The 22,857-nt window shown below is 40.6% G+C and overlaps 1 protein-coding gene across 7 annotated transcripts in view; it reads left to right on the forward strand.

The window, feature by feature from the left end:
- Window positions 1-16,915, forward strand: part of GAS2L3 (growth arrest specific 2 like 3) — a 33,605-nt gene extending 16,690 nt beyond the window's left edge. For all 7 annotated transcript variants that reach the window (XM_005305253.5, XM_065561294.1, XM_005305255.5 and 4 more), the window contains 5 exons: window positions 34-175; window positions 4,719-4,782; window positions 5,654-5,792; window positions 7,323-7,430; window positions 12,904-16,915. In XM_005305253.5, coding sequence (XP_005305310.1) covers window positions 34-175; window positions 4,719-4,782; window positions 5,654-5,792; window positions 7,323-7,430; window positions 12,904-14,343 — 1,893 coding nt within the window. In that variant the 3' untranslated portion in view covers window positions 14,344-16,915. The remainder of the gene's footprint in view (window positions 1-33; window positions 176-4,718; window positions 4,783-5,653; window positions 5,793-7,322; window positions 7,431-12,903) is intronic.
- Window positions 16,916-22,857: the final 5,942 nt, after the last annotated feature.

Below are 22,857 nucleotides of genomic sequence, written 5' to 3' on the forward strand. Positions count from 1 at the left end.
ATTTTTGAAATTTTTTGCAATATTTTTTGCCAGAATTTTCCTATGAGACGTGTCCCATGTAAGAAGAATGCACCATCAGGATCCTTCTTTGCTAGAGATAATACAGCCAACTTCCTTAACTGGTGTAGATGCATTGGAGTTGATGAGACTTATCTCTTTGAATCTGAAGGTTTAGGTAATTATCCCTGTTTGTAAAGTTATTTTGGGGGGATAGAAAACTCTATGGGCCCAATCCTGATCCTTACTGTGACACTTTCTTGGGGTGCCCAGGATTGTGACTCACCCCTCTGCCTCAGCTATAGAGAGATTTGCTGGTGCTAAACTGTGTGTCAGTTCCCCGACACTCATTCAGATAGCCACCCAAACGCATGCCTCAGGTCTCTGCCAGCACTTATTTTGCCTTGCAGAGTAACACTTAGTGTACCCCCATCCCCAAGCTCCATGAAGCATCCCCCTGTAGTGTCCAGCCCGGGCGCTAGACACTCACAGTAATTACCAAGTTAAGTTGTCCCCAAAAAGATAGTGCACACACAGCTAGAAGGTTACACCTCAGGATCAGGTCCTCTATAACACTGAATTATAATCTGTTTATGGTTAAAATGAATGTTTATTAACCAAGAACAGAGATTCACAGATTCAAGTGAGTATTGAGTAAGAATAATGGAAACAGAAATGGGTACAAATGAAACAAAGTATAATACATTTTCTAGAGAGTAGAGCAGGGGTCGGCAACATTTGGCACACGGCTCGCCAGGGTAAGCACCTGCTGACGCTGAGCGATGTGCTGGCCGCGGCTTCTCGCAACCCCCATTGGCCCGGGACGGCGAACTGTGGCCAGTGGGGGCCGCGATCAGCCGAACCTGCCGCGTCAGCAGGTAAATAAAACTGGACCGGCCCGCCAGGGTGCTTTCCCTGGCGAGCCGCATGCCAAATGTTGCCGACCCCTGGAGTAGAGCTTAACTGGTTATAATCCTTGTCTAAACCAGTCTCTCACCTAAGATTTTCTGCAGGGTTTACTAGTTTTCAGTCATAATCAGGACCCAGATTTTATCCCTATGTCCTTTGAAATGTATCCTTCTGAAGTGCACCCCCAGATAAGATTCTTTTTCTCTGGCATGCCGACACCATGTTGAGTTCACATTCCTCCCCCATCAACCTATTTTTCCTGTTCACTTGGAGCTGTTCACTTGGCAAATGGAGCTCCTTTTGTATTGACTTTACCATACTTAATTTACATTTCATAGAGCGAGAACTACCTTCTTCCTGTCTGGAAGAAACCTGGTTCTCCCTTTGTTTGGTTACAAACTTTAAAGCATAATATCAGTACATATACATAATTCCTCATATAATCTTAATACATCAATTTTACAACAATTTTAATGACCAGTATGTCACCAGCTTTCATTTGATACCTCACAAGATGCTTTTGGATAAATACTATGAAAGCAGTGTGTTAGGTGTAGTGAGTTGTCAGGCCTGATAGGAGTTGCTGACAGAACTGGCAGGTGCTGCCAGTTGGCATTGAGGTGCTCTTAAAGCCATACTTGTGTGAGACAGGAATAATTGTATAAGTAGTGATTGGGACTTTGATAGGACTGTTCATGTGACAGAAGCTTTGCAGGGTCAGTTGCTTATGGCTGCATTGAGTAATCTGACTGAATAGTGCCTTTGAAGCCTCTGAAAAGTTGCATTGTGGGAGAAAAAAAATAAAAGGATTGCAGTGAAATGCCACATTTTCTGCATAGCAAAAAAACCCCAAAACAGAATACTGTATATACTCGTTTATAAGCCGAATTTTTTTAGTAAAAAAAGGGAAGCGCCAGAGAAGGGGGTCAGCTTATGAACGGGTATAGAGAGGGAGAGGTGGGACACAGCCCCTCCCCTCAACAGAGGGAGCAAGGAGAGGCAGCACAGCCAGCAGAGACAGAAGGGAAGGGGCAGGGCCAGATTCTCTCTGCTTCTGGCCACGTTGCTCTTCCCCCCCCTCTCCCCCCCAGCCTCCAGGGCTGGCAGGCTGCAGCCATGCCGCTAGGCCCCGCCCCCCAGAGCAGACTGTGGCCACACTGCCCAACCCGCAGGAGCACACTGCGGCCCAGCCCACTGGAACGTGCTGCAGCCGCGCCGCCTGGTTTGGCCCGCCAGAGCAGGCTGCGGCCACACTGCCCAGCCTGCCGGAGCAGCTCTAGCCAAGCCAGAGACATCCTCCCCTGGCCCTCCCCAGATAAGGTGGGAAGGGATGGGATGGGGAGAGTGTGGGGGTCCTGGGCTAGAGGTGGGGTCATGTGGGGGGTGGTCACAGGGGTTACTCCCCTGACTCTCAGCTTCTCCCCTCCCTGCCCCCAAATTTCCCCATCAGTTGCTGTCCTGGTCCATCAGGGTAAGCCGCTGGTGCGCCGGGACACTTTGTTTACTTACGTTTACCTCTGTGCCTGCGGACCTTCGAGGTAAACAAACCATCTCGGCCCATCAGCGGCTTATCCTGATGGCCCGGGAGCCAGAGTTTGCTGACCTCTGAATTATAGGGTCGGCTTATGAACGGGTTATTTTCCATTTTTTACTTATCCATCTTGGTGGGTCGGCTTATAAACAGAACCAGCTTATAATCGAATATATACGGTAATTGAAAGAGAGACCCGCATTATTTTAAAGTGCCAAGAGACCACATGGAAATTTTTAAAACACAAAAATATCCTTTGTTCAATATTAGATCTCTTTCTTGCTGTATAAAGTGTTCAGAATAGTACACGCATGATGGCTAAATTAAAGAGCTACGTCAGGATTTTGTGCCTGAAGTTACAACAGTCTGTTAGTAATTAACGTTCACCTCAGGATCTACCCTATATGATTCTCAACCCCTTACTTTCCCCCCTTCTAACTAGATGGTTATGAAAACAAAGATTGCAAATTGAGCTTATGCCTCTAGTGTTCAGCCTGTACTTTGTTACCAGCAGCTGCTGGACTGATCTTCCAGATGGCATGAAATCTTTGACTGCTCATTAAGAAAAGTTGATTATTCATTGTAAGATAATTAATTGTTTTTGCATCACTTGCTTTTTAAATAGAAACAAACAAGCACAAGCCTTTCTGTGGCAACTCGGGTACTCTTTAAATATTGCAAAATTCTTTGCCTGTCAAAAGAACATGCAAAATTACCTATATTTGCAGTGTACATTAAAACTTGCAATAGTGACTAAAAATGTAGTTTGCATATACAGTAAGGGTGATTTTATTTATTTAATTTAAAAAAACCCTGTTATTACACACTGCTAAAGTTTATGACACTTAAATGGCCTCTGTCACTGCTTACTCTTTTTTTATTGGCTAACTAGTCTTTGAAATTCTCATTGCTACCAGTTGGAGGTGCCCATTCCTGTTCTTTACTAGACCATTTTTCTACTAAATTAGAATGAAATTGCTAGAAATCCTATCCATCTATCTAATCTAAAATATTAAATGTATTGCTGTATTTCAGTCTTCAGTGGTGCAAGTAGGAGAAAAAAATGTGTAATGGAAGTAGATTGTGCAGGGGCGGCTCCAGGCACCAGTGCACCAAGCACGTTCCTGGGGCGGCAAGCTGCAGGGGGCGGCAGTCAGGGAGCCTTCGGCGGAATGCCTGTGGGAGGTCCGCCAGTCCCGCGGCTTCGGCGGCAATTTGGCGGCGGCTATGCCGAAGTCACAGGACTGGTGGACCTCCTGCAGGCATATCGCCGAATCCGCGTTACCAGCGGACCTCCTGCAGGCGCGCCGCCGAAAGCCACCTGCATGCCGTGCTTGGGGCGGCAAAAAACATAGAGCCACCCTTGAGATTGTGTATATCCTCAGTTCACTCTCTGTATAAACTGAAGAGCCTAAACTCATTAACTGCACTCTGAAACAAATACTTAAAATATGTTTAATTTCCTTGGGATCAGCAGTCAGGATTTCCTAATGCTGTGTTGTTTTGTTTTTAGCTAAAAGTATTTTGAAATCTGTTTATTGCTGTTTTCAGAAACTGGCTATGTGGCATAAATGCCAACTTTTGTGTGCCTTTGGGAGGCTGCAAGTCTTCTCACCCCAATTCCCCCCCCCTTGCCCAAGCAAGCTTTCAAGCTCTTGTTGATGGGTGAAATGGGAATGACTGCTTTTGTGATTTGACAATTACCCATTCCTGTCCAAGAGACATGTTGTAGCAACAACTCCTAGAATGGGTAGGAGGTTATGGAGGTAGCGAATTAAGTGACCCCGAATGGCATTCACATGGGCAGTAGTCTGTTTCTGGATGCTCTGTCCAGCTTGCTCACTCTGATATCAAGCCAAACATCTTGATTGCTAGTGAACATTATCTATAAAGCTTGAGACTTCTGTTTCTGATCTAGGCATAAAGCTACTTGTCTTCACTTTCAAGGCCTTCACAACCTATCCCACCCTATCCATCTTCTCTCATTCACTATTGAGATGTCGATTCCCACCTCTGATTGGCCTTTGATATCAGCCTCCATCACCCACCTGTTAAATTTTCAAATAGGCACCTTCTGTCTTGTTGAAGCTATTTGTAATATCCCACACTTGAAAACTTAGTCTTGTGTGTTTTATGTATCTTGTTTGCAGGATGGAAAGATGACTTAGGGAATGGGTGACAACCCTACCTGTCTTCTATTTTCTGTACTTAGTTCACAGGCCGCCCCCTTATCTGGTAAAGCTTTCCAAATGAGAAGTATGACTTATTTTTTCCTCTGTAGTTTTGCACAAGGATCCAAGACAGGTGTATCTCTGTCTACTGGAAATTGGTCGCATTGTATCGAGGTATGCACTCTGTAGTTTTCTAACTAGAAATTGCATTCTGTTGAGCATATAAAGTTTTAGTGTTGGGTTACATACAGTGTTTTGCAAATTGCAGTCTTTTAGTACAATGAAAATAGATTCTGTTTTGGTTCAGAGAGTAATTAACAGCTCTGCTGTTATGGCCTACCTATACTAAGGATACTCTTCAAAAATTTCCTGTTATTGCTAATACCTGCCTGAATGCTTTCTAGTGAGGTGCAGCTCCACACTGCTTCTTAATACGGGCTGTGCCTAAATGTCACAATCAAGCACATAGATAGCACCAAGATATCTACATTTGTAAGGCGGGGAGATCATGAATGGAGACCTAAGTGGCCTCAAAAGCAGAACTTTAACTTTTGTTCTTAAAACTTAAGTTTGAAAAATGCCTCAACTGTTGCAGTAATTTCATAACTTGAAAACCTCTAAGTCTTCTCAGTCTCCTGTTTTCCACTGGGAATAAGAACAACTTTCTTAACACTTCCTCATAACTTAAATTGTTCAAAAACTTTACTATCTTCTGCTGTAGCCTCTCTAAGACCATCTTTCCCCCACTGTGGTACATTCACTGGGGATGTGTACCTGCTATTTAAACTGAACCCAGACAGCAGCAAAATGATTCTAACCAATTTAAAGCATGTCTGAGAGAAATTCTAATCTTAACGCTATTATTTGACTTATTAGATAATTAATCCTCGGACTGACCAGACTTTTCTTATATGAGCTGCTTTTTTCCCTGTTCAGTTATTCAGTTGTTATACTTTGCATGTATTTTCTTCATTGGCTCCTTTCTATTTGTTTAGTTTCATAATGTCTCCTCTTACCCCATTATCATCTTTGTATTTGTGTTCAGGTATGGAGTTGAACCTCCTGTGCTAGTAAAACTGGAGAACGAAATTGAGTTAGAAGAGACATTGTTAATGACCTCTGGGCCTGTAACATCTCTCAGCACCCCAAAGTCATGTTGCCACCATGGGGAACTGCATGAAGCAGTAAGTATTGTTTATATTTTGTGCGGTGTGGGCTTTGAATTACTCCAGCTCCTAATTTTGCATATGTGCTATTTAGCTAATTAAATGCAAAGAATTTCTATGTAGCATATATCTGCCTTCTTGCCCTGAAAGGGCAAGGATATGCCTCCTCCAATGGACATGTTCTAAGTGTGCATAGTGCATCTTTGTATCTATAAGTAGGAGTGTTAAATGGGTACATAGCAGACACCTCAGCATAGGGAAGCATGTACTGAAATCTCTCCATCCTTCTTTCCTATGCTGATGGAAGACAGGAAAACACTGAATGGGAATGTAACATACTGGATGAGTAAGTCTTAAATGGTATTATTTAGTGGTGTTTGACCAAACTATTTAATATTGAAAGAATAGGCTTTTTTAAACATATGTTACAAAATGAAGGTTTGGGTTTTTTTTTAATATGAAAACTTGCTGAAGAAACAAACCTGCTAAAATATCTTGGAGTAATGTTTGACCAAATTTCTGTAGTTGCACCCCTAAGGAAACAGACTTTCATGCAGAAAGGAAATGAATCACTTAGCTTGTGAACAGGCCATAAGGGACTGATACACTGCTGCTCTAAATTACTTAAAAATGAGTATTTAAACTTAATTTTTTAAAAATAATTTCCTTCATAGTCTGTGGCTTCATAGATTGAGACTGGATGACTAAATCCATTGTGACACACACACCTCAAACTGTTAAAATATAATAATAATTAATAATCACACCTGCATCTCATTTTGCCTACTCTGTTAAATTTTGCTTCTCTGGAATGCTCCAGCCCTCAGTCTATCCTTCTGTGTTGAAGGGTGAGTAATTCTGTAGCTCAGCAGCATCGTTGCATTTCTATTTTGTACCCATTCTTTGAAGCCCTTTCTCTGCTTTTTAAAATGAACATTTCTCTTCAACACTAAGGGTAAGTTGTGGGTGGCTTCCTTTTTATTGTCTGGATTGTATCTCTGTTTCTTCCTTTCTGGATACAGTTTTTTTTTTCCTTTGTAAGATTACAGAAGATTTCCAACTATCTTGGAGAATACTGGTGCTTTTGAATCAAGTACAGAATCTTGACCAATTTGCTCTTCTGATGAGACAGGTCAGACTGGGCCTACTAAAAACCATTTCAGCAATTCAAGAAAGGCCCAGTCATCTGGTACAATTCCTGAGACATAAAGTCTATCTTTATGAAGCTACCCTTACTACTATTGACAAATGAATTGGGGTAAAGAAAATAAAGAGAATTTAAGTAGGAAAAGTGTTCTAATAAAATGAGAAATTAGAAGAACCAGATCTGAGCCACTCAAAAAATTAAAGTAATCTTGTCCATGGACAGTTTTATCTGTTCAGGCCATCTTGTAATGAGGGAAAGTATTTGACAGGGACATATTTAATCTTTTGCCACGGTTAAATGACCTATCAGTGGTTATTCCCCAAAACAAAAAACACTACACATCTGTAATTCTTTTGAAAAAACTCAATTTTCTAACAGGTACTTTCCTTTTTAAAATCTAGGTTAAGCACATAGCAGAAGATCTTCCCTGTAGCTGTTCCCATAGATTTTCGATTGAGTACTTATCTGAAGGACGTTATAGATTGGGGGATAAAATACTCTTCATACGAGTAAGTGCAGTTTCTCAAAATGTTTCCTCACCTCATTTGTTAGCTTTGCCTCCACTGTATCCGGCCTGTGGTCAGAGCTTTTTCACTTGGGTTCATATGTCTGTCCAGCACAACAAAAGTGTACAATCTGCATGTTTTTTGTCTCACTGGATTCATCCCTGGACCATTGGCAATGGCCCTCCAGTCTTTTTTCCCCTTAGAATCTCTTGCAGGTCTTTGGTAAACTATGGTGACCTAGGGGCATAACAGGGAGGGAATAATGTTTAGACACATGAACATTGGAAATCAAGGACAGTAAACTGTTGTAATGTCCCATCAGAACATCCAGACACCTGTCTGTAATCATGACAGTTTTATATCCTAGGGACCTCTGAAAGGGACCAGTATCCATGGGTGGCCCATCAAAATGCTCCTCTCGCCGCCAGCATGGTGGAATGGCCTTGACCTCAGCTTGAAGGGAGGGGTAATTGGGCTACAATGGGGGCAGACATTCACTCTATGAATAAAGCTATGACAAGCAGAACTGGCAGGAACTTGAGTTTTGGTCATGGGGAAAGATATATATTTTTAAACCTGGCTTAGAAACTGGTGTGTGGATAGACTGGGTGGGGCATTACAACAATCTGCTATACTTGACATTTGATAGAGTAGTGTGTGCAGCAGCCAGGAGACTTTGGAGTAGGGAGAAAGAGGCAGAAAACTTCTTTTCCCTTCTGACTATTAGAGAGTGGTTGGAGCTTCAAATATAATACTGTCTACCCAGAGACTGATCCAAAAGCATCTTGGTTGAACCTCCAGCATCTTCCTACTCTCCAGCAGCTGTGAATATCTGGGATTCTTATCAGAACACTGCAGATATTTGGGTAGTGTCTGGGAGGGTGGGGAAGACAGAGAAAAAGACAGACAACTTCTCTGGCTAATAAGTTTAATCTTCTAGTCTGTAGGTGTCTAATACATTCTCTCCCTTCCCCTCTCTCCTCCCCCCCCCCCCCCGACCCCCCCCCCCCGAGTCCTAGCTGTTGGCACTCTGGTTCATACGTACTAATTCAAAAATATTGGTTTAACAAGGAAACAAGCATTGAAGTCATGAAATATTAGCTACACAGAAACTGATCACTATATATTTGTGTCTTCATGACTTTCATATTAAATTTATAAACGTAAAATTCTTACATTTCATAAAAAAACTCTCTAAAAGGAGATATCATGATTTTATAGTGTAAATAATGTCCCAAACATCACTGCCATGTAAATAGTGACAACTAGATTGAATCCCTTAAGTTTGAAGTATAGTGCCTTACTGCATTGTGTCTATTCAGAGTCAGAATCTGAAGTGCAAAGGAAGATAACTGAGTATTAATTAAGAATATTAATCCTTGAATCTTGACTATCCAACTTCTGAGCTATTGAGTAGTGTAGCTGATCTACCCCTTAACCTCACAAATTCTTATGCTAGCCTAAATGTTGAAGGGGCATCATCAACGTGAAAACAACTTTTCTGTCTGAAAATGATGTACCTACTGCCTATAGTTTGAAATGACACATACAATTACTATAATGGAAAGAAGTGGGCAGGAACAATTTTTGCTTTATTATTTCAGTTTACTGTGTACATGTTATAGACTGCCTAGTAGGTACCTCCAGTTTGTTGTAAATGGATCCAGCCTTCCAAGCCAGCTGGGTCTGAGCAGAGTCCATTCGCTGTTTTCTAGCTCTGAGCCTGTAAGGCACACTCTTGGGTGCAGACTCCCTGTCTGACACTCTTCCTTGCAGTGTGGTACTCTGCTGTCCATCTACCCTAGGCTCCGAAACCAGTGCTGTTACCTCCCAATCTGCCCCAGTTGCTTATGCATGCACCCCCAGAGTTCCACTTTGCCATGGGTGCTCTGCTTTATAGCTTAACTCAGGGACCAAGTGGCAGGTAAAGCAAGGAACACAGGGATTTCTTAACCTTGGTAATTCTTACTCTCAAAACACACAAGAGCTACAGATCTTTGGGAAAAATAACAAAAGCCTATACATCCTCTCCTCTGAGTGTATGTTCACCCATCTTGTGAGTCCTAAGCCAGTCAGTATGTCAAGTGGATATACTGCCCTCCTGCCATCTGGCAATGGTTGCTCAGTGAGAGAGAGGAAGCCTAGAGCAGATCCTACCCTTAAATAAGGCTTCTGTCTCCTCTGTCAGGTGACCAACTGATCAGCTTCAGAACCACAGTTGGGTGATTAACTGGGATGGTCCAGCGCCCCTGGAGTCCAAACTGGGAAAGCCAGTTTCCTTCTTCCTGGCCACACTCTGTAGCAAAATCATTGTTCTAAAGTTGGACGCCTTTGTTTGGAAAACAATCACTGTTGATGATTCTAATGTTGGTTTCTTCAGGGAGGCATCAGGCATTACAATAAGCTGCCTTGCATCTGTCTTTGACAGCTCTAGGCAGTTCCAATTACATACCCAAAGGTAGGTTACATTCTTCAAAATGGCAGTTAATGTCAACTGAAAGTCACAATTTGATACAAAGGTGGATGAGGTAATATCTTGTATTGGAAGGGGATGTTATTGGGCTTCTGTGGTGGGGAAAACACCACAGCAGTGGTAACATTTAATGTCAGAAAAGTGAACTATACAATAAGGAGGAATTTAGTTATACAGAAATTAAAAGATACAGTGCCAAAAGTGAAATCCCTGCAAGCTGCATGGAAACTTTTTAAACGCACCATAATAGAGGCTCAACTTAAATGTATACCCCTAAATTAAAAAACACAGAGAACCCCAAAAGAGCCCCCATTAGCTAAACAACAAAGTAAAAGAAGCAATGAGAGGCCAAAAGGCATCCTTTTAACAAGTGGAAGTTAAATCCTAGTGAGGAAAATAGAAAGGGTCATAAATTCTGGCAAGTGAAATGTAAAAATATAATTAAGAAGGTCAAAAAAGCATTTGAAGAACAACTAGCCAAAGACTCAAAAAGTAATAGCAAAATTTTTTCTAAGTATAACAGAAGCAGGAAGCCTGCTAAACAACCAGTCGGGCCCACTGGACAATCGAGATGCTAAAGGAACACTCAAGGACAATAAGGCCATTACGGAGAAACTAAATGAATTCTTTGCATTGGTCTTTAGAGCTGAGGATGTGAGGGAGATTCCCAAATCTGAGCCATTCTTCTTAGGTGACAAATCTGAGGAACTGTCCCAGATTAAGGTGTCATTAGAGGAGGGTTTGGAAGAAATTGATTAACTAAACAGTAATGAGTCACCAGACCAGATGTTATTCACCCAAGAGTTCTGAAGAAACTCAAATATGAAATTGCTGAATTACTAACTGTGGTATGTAACCTATCATTTAAATCACCTTCTGTATCAGATCACTGCAGGATAGCTAATGTGACGCCAATTTTTAAAAAAGGCTCCAATGGTGATCCCGGCAATTACAGGCCTAACTTCAATACCGGGCAAACTGGTTGAAACTATAGTAAAGAACAGAATTATCAGACACATAGATGTACACAATATGTTGGGGAAGAGTCAACGCACCTTTTTGTAAAGGGAAATCATGCCTCACCAATCCATTAGAATTCTTTGAGGATGTCAACAAGCATGTGGACAAGGGTGATCCAGTGGATATAGTGTACTTAGATTTTCAGAAAGCCTTTGACAAGGTCCCTCACCAAAGGCGCTTAAGCAAAGCAAGCTGTCATGAGATAAGAGGGAAAGTCCTTTCATGGATCAGTAACTGGTTAAAAGGTAGAAACAAAGGATAGAAATAAATGGTCAGTTTACAAAATGGAGAGAGGTAAATAGTGGTGTCCCCCAGGGTCTATACTGCGACCAGTCCTGTTTAATATATTCATAAATGATCTGGAAAAAGGGGTAAACAGTGATGTGGCAAAATTTGCAGGTAATACAAAACTACTCAAGATAGTTAAGTCCAAGGCAGACTGCGAAGAGTTGCAAAGGAATCTCATAAAACCTGGTGACTGGGCAACAAAATGGCAGATGAAATTCAGTGTTGATAAATGTAAAGTAATGCACATTGGAAAACATAATCCCAACTATACATATAAAACAATTTGGTCTAAATTAGCTGTTACCCCTCACAAAAGAGATCTTGGAGTCATTGTGGATAATTATCTGAAAACATCCACTCAATGTGCAGCAGCAGTCAAAAAAGCTAATAGAATGTTGGGAATCATTAAGAAAGGGATAATAAGACAGAAAATATCATATTGTCTTTATAAATCCATGGTACACCCACATTTTGAATACTGCATGCAGATGTGGTCGCCCCATCTCAAAAAAGGTACTGTATATTGGAATTGGAAAAGGTACAGAAAACGGCAACAAAAATTATTAGGGGTATGGAACACCTTCCGTATGAGGCAAGATTAATAAAACTGGGACTTTGCAGCTTGGAAAATAGACAACTAAGGGAGGATACAATTGAGGCCTATAAAATCATGACTGGTGTGAAGAAAGTAAATAAGGAAGTGTTATTTACTCCTTCTCATAACACAAGAACTAGGGGTCACCAAATGAAATTAATAGGCAGCAGATTTAAAGCAAACAAAAGGAAGTATTTCTTCATACAGTGCACAGTCAACCTGTGGAATTCCTTGCCAGAGGATGTTTTGAAGGCGAGGACTATAACAGGGTTCAAAAAAGATTATCCAAGACGGACAAGGATGGTGTCCCTAGCCTCTGTTTGCCAGTAGCTGGGAGTGGGCGGCAGGGGATGGATCACTTGGTAATTGCCTGTTCTATTCATTGCCTCTGGGGCATCTGGCATTGGCTGCTGTCGGAAGACAGGATACTGGGCTAGATGGACCTTTGGTCTGACCCGGTACGGCAGTTCTTATGACCAGCTTGTGCTGATGAGACAGACGAGCTTTTGAGCTACACAGAGCTGTTCTTCAGCTATCGCAACATTGCATACAACAATTTGATACAAACATAAACCAATCTGTCACATTACACTTATGTTATTACAGTATCATTCCTGTTATCTGAATTTCCTTTTTCTGAAAATCCTACTTATCCATATCCAGTATGTCCCCTCTCCAGAGCCCTATGTTAGTTAATAACTTCTTTTTATCCTAATGTCCAGTTATCTGAAAGTTTCAGGTGTCCCCCAGGCCATTTGGATAAATGAGAATGTACTGTATTTGTATTACCGTAACACCTAGTAGCCCATAGACACTTAGTTGTCCCCTGCATATTCAGTCAGTGTCTCAGTTGCTGGAAAACACCTTATTAATGTCAAGAGGGGAGCAGAAAACCCCTGAAATCCTTTCCTTTTTAAAAAAAAAGAATTTAAAACAAGGGGAAATTCAGGCTATTGTTTAAAGGGTGCTCTCTTAGAAATAGGATACATTCAAGTTGCTAGTGCCTTACACGTCCTGTGTTACATTTGGTAATAAATGGTGTACTAAAGTAGATATGATTTTAGTGTTCTGCCATCTGCTTCTCTCCCCCTCCTTCTTAGATGCTGCATGGAAAACATGTGATGGTACGTGTTGGTGGAGGCTGGGACACTCTTCAAGGTTTTCTTCTCAAATATGATCCATGTCGAGTGCTGCAATTTGCAACTCTGGAGCAAAAAATCCTGGCATTTCAGAAAGGTGGCCCCAATGAAGACACCCCTGATTCATCATCTAGAACTCTGCAGCCTCCTTTCATGAATCCCATATTGGCTATTAATATGTTTCAGAAACAAAATTCAAAACCACCCACTCCTGTTTCAGTTATAAAAGCCGCTCAGGTGGCCAGTGGTAAGCAGGCATTATCTAAACGTCCACAGTCACCTGCCTTGTCATCCCCAAAAGGGGCAACCAAGTCCATATCAGCTCGTTCCAAGTTACAAGGATCTCCAGCAAAGGGTGCCCAATCTCCTTTCAGATCCTTAACAGGTGCTTCAAAGAAACTGGATTCTTCTGCACGCAACTTACCAACTTCTGCTATTTCAAAACTTGCACAACCTACAAACAAAAGTTCTTCACCTGCATTATTAAATACTGCTCCTGATTGTTCAGGGCCACTGCGCAAACGCATCTGGTCCCCTGATACTCCTAATGTCAAACTTGCACCATCCCAAAATTCTCCAGCAACAATTTTACATCCTACCCTCTCTTGTTCTACAAGTCAGCTTTCAGAATTACCTGGGACAAGAGAAATGATGGCTTCAAAACAAAAATATGCTCCTTCTAAATGCAAAACTGTATCTAATTCCATCACCAAACCTAATTCTATTGCTTCAAAATCCTCATCAAAATCTGCTAGGCCACCTAACGCAAATCTGCCTGTTGTTTCTAAGCCTTCACATTCTTATCAGTCTCTTGCAAAAATAGCAAAACCCACTTCCAAAAGTAACAATGAAGCATCAGGAATAGGGTCCAGGCCTCCCAGAAGAGTGCCACAAACAGGATCTGGCCCAGGGAGGAATCTCAGAACCACTCCGGTCTTAAAACAGCCAGATTCTGCATCTTCGCTTGCAGCTGGTGAAACATCACAGTTAATGCCTCCTCTGGAATCTCCAAGCAAGAGCGTAGCTTCAGCTGCTAATAAACAGCCTGCAGTAAAGTGTTTACGGGGACAAGATAGCAGTAGAAACCCACAGATAGGATCCAGTTTATCAAAACATCCTGAACGCACTCCATTATCTGTTGTACGACTTCCCCAAACTTCAGCCAAAGCACAAACGACAAAAAAGACGGCACAGCCTTCCACAACAAGTCACTCCTCAATCAAAACCTCCCAAAAGAGTGATGAAATCCTGGCTTCAACAGCCAAGAAACCCCTCTCAAAGGGAAAGACTACAATAGCATATGGCAAGGGGACCGCTGGTGTATTAAAAAATCCTATTTTGAAGGCTAAACAAGATGATCACTATTTTGTTATGACAGGCAATAAGAAACCCAGAAAGTAAGCAGAAATATGGTGCTTTCCATTTACATAACACTACACTAATTACAATGGTAACACTTCTATGTCTCAGACATGTATGAGACCTAAGTGTATTTTTTTTCTATAAGGATTATTACTATATACTCTGTCCATACTTTGTAGTTAAATACTGTTCCACTTTTATTACATATGAAAAGTAACGTTACTTGCTATTCATCATAACACAGTACAGACAGAGTACACCAGTTTGGTGATTTAAGGCTGTTTTGGTTTTGGAGAGGACGACTGTTGCTACTCTCCTTTAATGGATTTTAGCTTATTCTAGATATTTCTCCAAAGCAGGATCCAGATGACGATTCAGAACACTCTTGTACATCGGTGTCAAGTTCCTGCTGTTGCTAATTACATTACATATACTGTACATGTATAATTGATATCACTAAAAGCCAACGTATTTGAAAATAAAGATAACAGGATTAACCCTTTCATTGCACTAATTGAGCAAACTAATTTATCAAATTTTGGATAGGCAGTTGATACAGATCAGAGGAATTAGGACTCTAGGCCAAAATTTTCAAATGGCTGGTGATTTTTTGGGGGGGAGGAAGGGGGGTGAGATGCCTTAAAGTGGCCTGATATTTCAGAAGGTGCTAAGCATCCAAACTCTGAAAATCTGGCCACTTTAAGGTATCTCAAATTGGGCATGAGTCACTTTTAAAAATCTTGGCTTTGGCTCTCATCTTTTTAGTGCCTTAGCATTTGAGTGCTCGGTAACACTCTCACACTGAATGTCATGGCTGAATGTCACACTGTTGTTTTGATTATTATTATTTATTTTTATGACAAGATATATTTTTTAAAAATGAAAGAGGGTGGTGCTGTGGACAGTTTTATTAAATTGCCATTGTTGTTTTTAAAGTGTCTCTTCTCCCTAGGCTGTATCTTCTGTTTAAATCTGCTACATAGTCATGCCTTTTTGGAGTTAAGTAACCATTTCCCAAAATGCTAACAGGGCTACATTCACCCTCTTCAGAGGGCCGCATGAGGCTTCTTACATAACACTTAAGCCCTCAAAATAGGGTTTAAGAAGTACTAGTATGGTGCCTCGGCCTGGTGCTAACCTTTGCACAAGGGTGAAATTCTTCCTGAATGACTGAAAACTATGGTCACTTGCACTAATTACCATCTCTGGGTCAGTGTTATCTGATGTCAGGATATTTTACAAGTTTAAGGAACAGCAATGCAAGCATTTAAAAGGAATCTTCTGTCTTAAGTTTCATAAATGGAATATGGTTGTGTGACTTACAAACTGAGAGAATATTTTTCTCCTAAAGAATTTACCTATGGGCCAATGATAAGGATACATTATAGTCTTTTTTTTTTTTTTTTTTTTCCCCCCACCCCTCAGAACTGGAGTTAAAGAGCTGTTTATAAACGAATCATGTTTTTTAATTGGTAGTGGCAACCTTATAGATGTCATTATCAGCACCTTGTTAATTCTCTGTTATTTATGGCTATATTTAAAGTATGCATACATACCGTAGAGTACCAATTAGTCTGCTGAAAGTGGATATTGTGTAAACAAGCTAATCCTTTGGCATATTAAATACACCAGCCTTGGTATCTGAGACAGCAAGTCTAAAAAGCTTGCTTGGCTACAAAATTGTCTGTCTTGAAAAAAGTCTGTTGCTAAATTGCTTTACCTACACAGTGGTGAGTTTGGCCCAGTGTATCTGTAAGTGGAAAAACTCTAGTGACTGCAGTGGAATTAATCTCATGCTAGTAATGAATTTGTACTGTTGACTCATACGCTGAAAAAATTCTCTTCACAATGAGAGAACTGCTTAAGAGTAGACTTCCAAATATCCTGTAGTTAAGATTCAGTACATCCTCTTGGGTAGACTAATGGCAGAACTCTTGGGTTTTTTCTTTATGAACTATTTGTTTTTAATTTTTTTTTAATTGCTATGAAATACTCTCTAAGTATATACTAATTCTGTCATACTTTGAAATATGTCATGGTTTCAAAGAAGAGGAAATTGGATGATTTCATCTTTGACTTGTAAAATTTAATGTATTAAATCAGAGAATCATGAAATAAAGCTTGAATATCAAGCATAAACTTCTGAGCTGGGAAAGTGTGGCACTGCAGGGGATAAAAATGTGCCTTATGTCTGAAATCAGTGCAGTAAGCTATTAAACGGTTAAGCAACACACATTAAGTTCCACATTTGCATTTACAGAGATCAACCTGAGCATTGTGCTGAACAAAATGTAATAGTTCTAAAATGTTGACCTATGTTCAATCTTTAACACCAGTTGCATAACTTGACTAAGGCTTACATCCTGTAACTTGGCATGGAGTGAATCCAAAAAGGATAGCAGTAGTCAGATTTAATAAAACAGCTCTTGTCATTCTGAAGGCCTCTAACAGGAAATCTATAAGTTTTTGCAATGTTTACATTGGCAAAAGATGTGTGTAATCTCCTGCTTGTACCAAATTTTTGTGAAAGAAGTTGAAGCAAATCCCTGAATTCTTGACCCCTTTTCTGTACTAACACCAGTTACTTTAAATAAATTTATACCTCACCTTCTTTTTTTTTAGTCAGTGATTGATTTAAAATGTACAAACTTGTTTTTCATTTTGGTGTGTACAATATTGCACGTCTAAAGATGTGGTGTTATAGTTTTGTTATTGTAGCACAAAAAAAGGAGAAAACTCTCTGTGTCAAGCCAATATTAAGATACAAAGGTCTGTGCCCAATTAATTGCTTTGCACCAGATTCTGAAATTTTAATTCATTTCAGTGAGGCTATTTGCAGAGTAAGGCACTACTCAGTCTGGCTATTCACAGCTTACAGATCTGATCCTAAGACTAGTCACAAATCTTTTTGCACTTCAGTTACTCGTTGCCTCATACTAAAATAGTGTGCAGAAGGTGAGGAAATTTAGCAATTTCTCCGACATTTTAATTTACCTGCAGGACCCAGGCCTGCTTCCATTTAAGTCAATGAGACTCTTGCTATTGACTGGGATGGAAGAAGGACTGGGGGGCCCTCTGAAATAAATCACCAGGGTTATTTTTTATTTTATTTTTTTAAATTGCAAAGGGAAAACTATGCTGGGACAGATTGGGGCATATTTTGTTGAAGTCAACAATGGGCAGCTCAAACAAGGGGCACTCAATAAAATACTACACTGTCTGTTGAAACAACCTCTTCACCTAATGGAGCTACTACTTTGTGCAGTGAAAGAGTGAGCTGTGCCCCTGGTAGTAGCCGACTGTTGCTGTCACAGTAGTTCTGCTGGAGTAATTTCTTCTTACCAAGGTGGGTAAAATTGGAGAGCATGAAAAGAAAGCACATAGATTTTGTCTGTGCAACTTCCAGTACCACCAACAGGAGTCACACCATGAGATTTCCTTGCACGTTTCTAAAAATGAATCCCTCCGTGCAAGTGAAATATTTTTCATAAGGTACTGTCAGCAGCCAAGGATACTGCATTGGGCAAAGTCCTAGTTTGAATAGCCTGTGTTGGTCCTTGATGTGGGCTCCAGCAACTTAAATTAAATCAACAAAAAGGCAGACTATAAACCTAATATAAATGAGTCCAAAAGTTCTTGGTACTCAGTGCTTTCATCCCCAGCTTCTGCCGTTGTACTCCAGAAGCCTCAGAGATAGCCTGGTGTGAGCGTCGCATGCAAGGAGGAGTTGTACCCATAATTGACCATTCTGTTTTGCTGTCTGCAGTCAGGATGGGTTCTCAATCTCTGCCTGCCTGTGGGGGTTTTTTTGGGGGGTGGGGGGTGGGGGGGGAGGAAGAAGTTGTAGACCCCATCACGTGTGTGTGTGTGTGTGTGTGTGTATACTTGGGCAATTATACAGCTTGTTATATAGACTTATAATGTTGAATAATGAGCCATTTTGCTACAATAGTCCTCTAAGGTCCTATTTTTGGATTGACACTTTTCATCTTCAGAATTAATGCAGGAAGCACAGGAAAGAATAAGAAAAATATGCATATTGACTCAATAATTGCAAACCAGCATCTACTGTGTTAATCTGATCACAGCTTTCCACTATAAAAGGCCAAATTCAAGCCAGGTGTAAGTGCATTCAATGCCCCTGAGCTCAAGAATACAAGTATTGGGGTGGGGAAGAGAAGGAGGGAAATGTCAGGCGACTTAAAATGGCAAGTGAATGAAATTTTATAAATTTTAAACCCTCTCAGCCCTGTGAATATGTGTTTATTATAAAAAGGAGACAGTTGGAGTTGATCCTGCTAAAGCTATTGCATCAGTTGCCATCCCTGCTGGCTAGTGTAGGAGCCTCATATGCAAATGCAGGAAGGAAATTTTGGTTCAACAGTCAGAGATGGTTTAAAAACAAACAAACCTGCATATATTCTATATATTTGTAAATTGGTATGAAGTATTGCTTATCTTACCCTTCTGAACTTCAGTGTGCTTGCATGAGCTACATGGTTTTGCTGTGTGAAACATGCTTGAGTAAATTTTTTTTTTTTTTTTTTGGTCCAAGCTGTCAAATTATTTTGAATGGAACTAAAATTCTTCATGACTTGTCCCAAATCCACTTACAATCAAGTGCTAAAAATTATGTTGAGACATATGCATTATAAATGTGTGGACAAATGTCTGTATATACAGATTCACCCACAAGCACACACTTAATACCCCTATATATAAGCATCAGCTATTCCACCTTTGGAAGGGAATGTCTTTTCTGTCTCATTGTTTTCTGTTCACTAAGTGTCAAGCCTAAGATACTTGAATTTGTTATATTAAATAGCTTCTTTGCTCCTTTGTTTTTGTCTTGAGATTCCTTTGCCTAACACAGATGTGATGCACAGCTGCAGTAGATCCCAATTTTGAAGCACTGAAATAATCCAAAGGCTCAACACTTCCATATTTAATCAGTCAGCTAAATTCACACTAGTCTGTGATTTACCTCCCAGCAAATGTGGGAAGGATATAGCCCCAATATTGGAAAGGACTACTGAAAAATATTCTATACACACACTTCACCAATACGCTGAAGGCAAACGAATCCAATTTCCCCATAAGATTTAATGTAAATGTGGGGGATTAGGTTCCAGACAAAAAGGTATTATATACTGTACAGTACTGTACTGTTGGGAAGTGCCCCTGGCTTATACATGCAGAAATTCACATTATAAGGTACCATCAGTAGAGTCAGATAAAAAGCTGCAGTCAATCAGGTAAAAAGAAAATTCATGTACAGTAACTCCTCACTTAACATCCTCCCGCTTAACATTGTTTCAAAGTTATGTTGCTGCTCAATTAGGGAACATGCTTGTTTAAAGTTGTGCAGTGCTCCCTTATAATGTTGTTTGGCTGCCTGCTCTATCCAGTGCTTGTAAGATTCTGTGGAAGAGCAGCAACTTTACAAGGGAGCATTACACAAGTTCCTCTTCTCTGCCTCCTCTCCCTCCCTCCCAGTGCTGCATCTCCACTCCTCCCCCTCCCTCCCAGAAAGTCCAAAGCACTGAGAGGGAGAGGGAAGTGGAGGAGCGGGGAAGCGCTGCATCTCTGCTCCTGCCCCTCCTTCCCAGAAAGTCCTAAGATTTTCGGGGCGGGGGGAGGAGAGAAGGAGCGGGGATGCGGTGTGCTCCGGAGAGTAGGTAGAGTGGGGGTGGGAGGGAGGTAGGCCTGGAGTGGAGCGGGGACGGGAAGAGGTGGGCCTGGAGCATCCCCTGGCAAAGTCGGCGCCTGGTCTTCTCTGGGGAAGCTGCTGCTGCAAAGGTGCTTCCTAGCGTCCTGACCTGCAGCGGGCTGTGCCTGTGTGAGGTAAGCCAGGGGCACTTCCCAACAAAGTACAGTACTGTACAGTATATACCTTTTTGTCTGCTCCAAAAAAATTTCCTTGGAACCTAATCCCCCACATTTACATTAACTCTTATGGGGAAATTGGATTCGTTTAACATTGTTTCACTTAAAGTTGCATTTTTCAGGAACATAACTACAATGTTAAGTGAGGAGTTACTGTATCCCAGAAAGACTTCCAAATAACACTGTGTATATCCTCACAATAACAGATGTGATAAAGATTGTTCATGCCTGCTATTCCCAAAATGTGTGCACTGCCTCGTGAAGAAACTGTTCATTTTGAATCCATTGTTGCAGAATGGTTTCAGCCATTGTAAATCAAAAGCTTGGGTCACAGGAGTGTGGATCCACCATAAATACCGCTTTCAGAGAATGTTCAGGTAACTTCTTTCTCTCTTTTTATATCTCTACACCCCCTCAGAAGCCACATGTGAACAAGGACAAAGAAAAGAATGACATACAACGCAAGGTGGGGAAAAGGCTGATTAGATTATGAGGACAAAAGGAAGGAGGACAGAGTCTCGGGCAGATTTATCTTTGAATATCATGACTATTCCTAGGTTTAAATCCCAATGTAAACATTCGATTCATGGAGCTTTTATAGGCAAAATATTTTTGTGGATATCATTAGTAGATAACAATTTTGCGTGAGTCAGAAAAATTCTGTAGGTTCAAATGATAGTGGAGGATGTAACCTATTGCAATTGGTGTGCAAAACCAATGCCCTTAAACATGAATCTTGAACATACATTTGGATACATTCTCCTGATGCTACTTTAACAAAGTTTCTCTTCCCTGTTCTAGTGATTGTTCATACAGTACATTTATCATTTCTGCAATTTATATTTAGGAATGGGATGCCAATGTTGGTAGTGTTCCTTCCTTTATACGATTACCACCCTGTGATTCACTGAACTGTCACTAAGGCAAATGTTAATGGCTGTGTGGGAGGTGTTGATGACAGATGATGATGGGATTTTTTTTTTCTCTGATTTGGATTCTATGTAAAACTTCTGAACTGGTTTCTTTTTTCTTTTTTTTTAATGAATGAAAATTAAAGACTCTTATTGTTTCTTCCTTTTAAAATCTGATGAAATGATAAAGCATTTTCTTTTAAAATTGTTTCAACAGGACAGTTGCAGAGCAGACTAACAAACTTTATTTTCATTGGAAGGAGAACATTCATTCTTGAAACAAAAATGAAACGTTGCTGATCAAAGAGTATTATGGGGACCTCTAGTGGCTAACAAAACCACTATCAGCGACCCAGTTTGCAATTGTATCTGAGCTGCTAGTAACCCTGTTTAAATCAATGGACAAAATTTTCCTCTTGAATCCATGCTGTAGACTCCCAAATGTGGTGTGTGATAATCACAAAATGATGACAGAAATTTAAAATGCTGTGGAATGCTTTCATTTGGTGAAACTAACTTTCTATAACTCCATTTCATGATTATTTCTGATGTAAATAATTTAATGCTAAAAGTGCAGAGACAGCAAATTTATGTGGCATGTAGATAACTTTGGGACAAAAAACGTGTTAAATCCCTTTAAAATAAGGAACATTTGAGAGGCCTATTCCACAAGATGGGTCTCATACTTGCTGCACTTCCCCCTTGATTTGCCGCTGAGCTGCCAGACACGTTACAAGTGCAGAATAGAAAACAGAGTGACAGACACGCTGTGGATGAAATGCTAATCAGAGAGGTGAATTTATGCCCTACAAATAAAAGCTGATTGGATGGCTTAAAGGCCTAGTTTGTGGAAGGTACTGCTTTCTAGATACAGGAGAGAAAAGAGGAAGACTAGAGGGTTTACAGGAGCAAAAGAGAGGTGGGCTGTTTATGGAGAGGTGGGTAGCTGAAAACAAAGTGGTTGATAACTTTTGCAAGATTTTAGGGGTCTGGGAGTACAGCTGGGGACTTGAATGTGAACTGGGGTAGGGAGCAGAGTCAGGAGGCACAATGTAAAACTCCAGGGCCTATAAAACCATTAGGGCCAAATTTACATCTTAGCCCAAAAAAGAACGTTTGGATGGCCATACAGTGGTAAAAATAGGGTTCTTCAATGCATTTAACGTAAATGTGATATCGAAAAAGACCAATGTAATATCAAGACCAGGTTACCAATATTTCCAATGTATAAACATATACAGTGGCTGCCAATCATTTGAAAAGAAATGTAATAATTGCAATTCAGGTTTTGATTTTATATAACTTGCTGTCTTCCCTCCTCCCCCCTGCTCTCCAGCTAAACCTTTTTTTACCTTTTCTAAAATATAGCTGCTGTAACAGAGACCTTTCTGTACTGGCACCTGTGGTCCCAGAAGAACATAGATAATTACCATAGTGCGTCATTCTGATGTACAATATGTCTATTAGCACCTATTTATTTGCTGAGTCTAGCATTCTATAGACATCTGTGAAATAGGATCATAATAAATTATTTGTATTGTGCACACACTGCAGCAGTGACCCTGGCAGTCCCTTGAAGGTATTTATTACTGCATTCAAAACTAGGATGAACAGAGTGAGTTTGTTTAAAACAAACAAAAAACATCATAAACACTCGGGGCCTATTATAATCTCTTGGAGTTAAGCTTGTTTATAATATCTAAACTAGATCCAGTAGTCCTGTGTAAATGCAAAGGTGAGTGATTTGTCTTGTGAT

Source organism: Chrysemys picta, chromosome 1 (assembly GCF_011386835.1).
Source record: "Chrysemys picta bellii isolate R12L10 chromosome 1, ASM1138683v2, whole genome shotgun sequence".
NCBI classification, from domain to species: domain Eukaryota; kingdom Metazoa; phylum Chordata; order Testudines; family Emydidae; genus Chrysemys; species Chrysemys picta.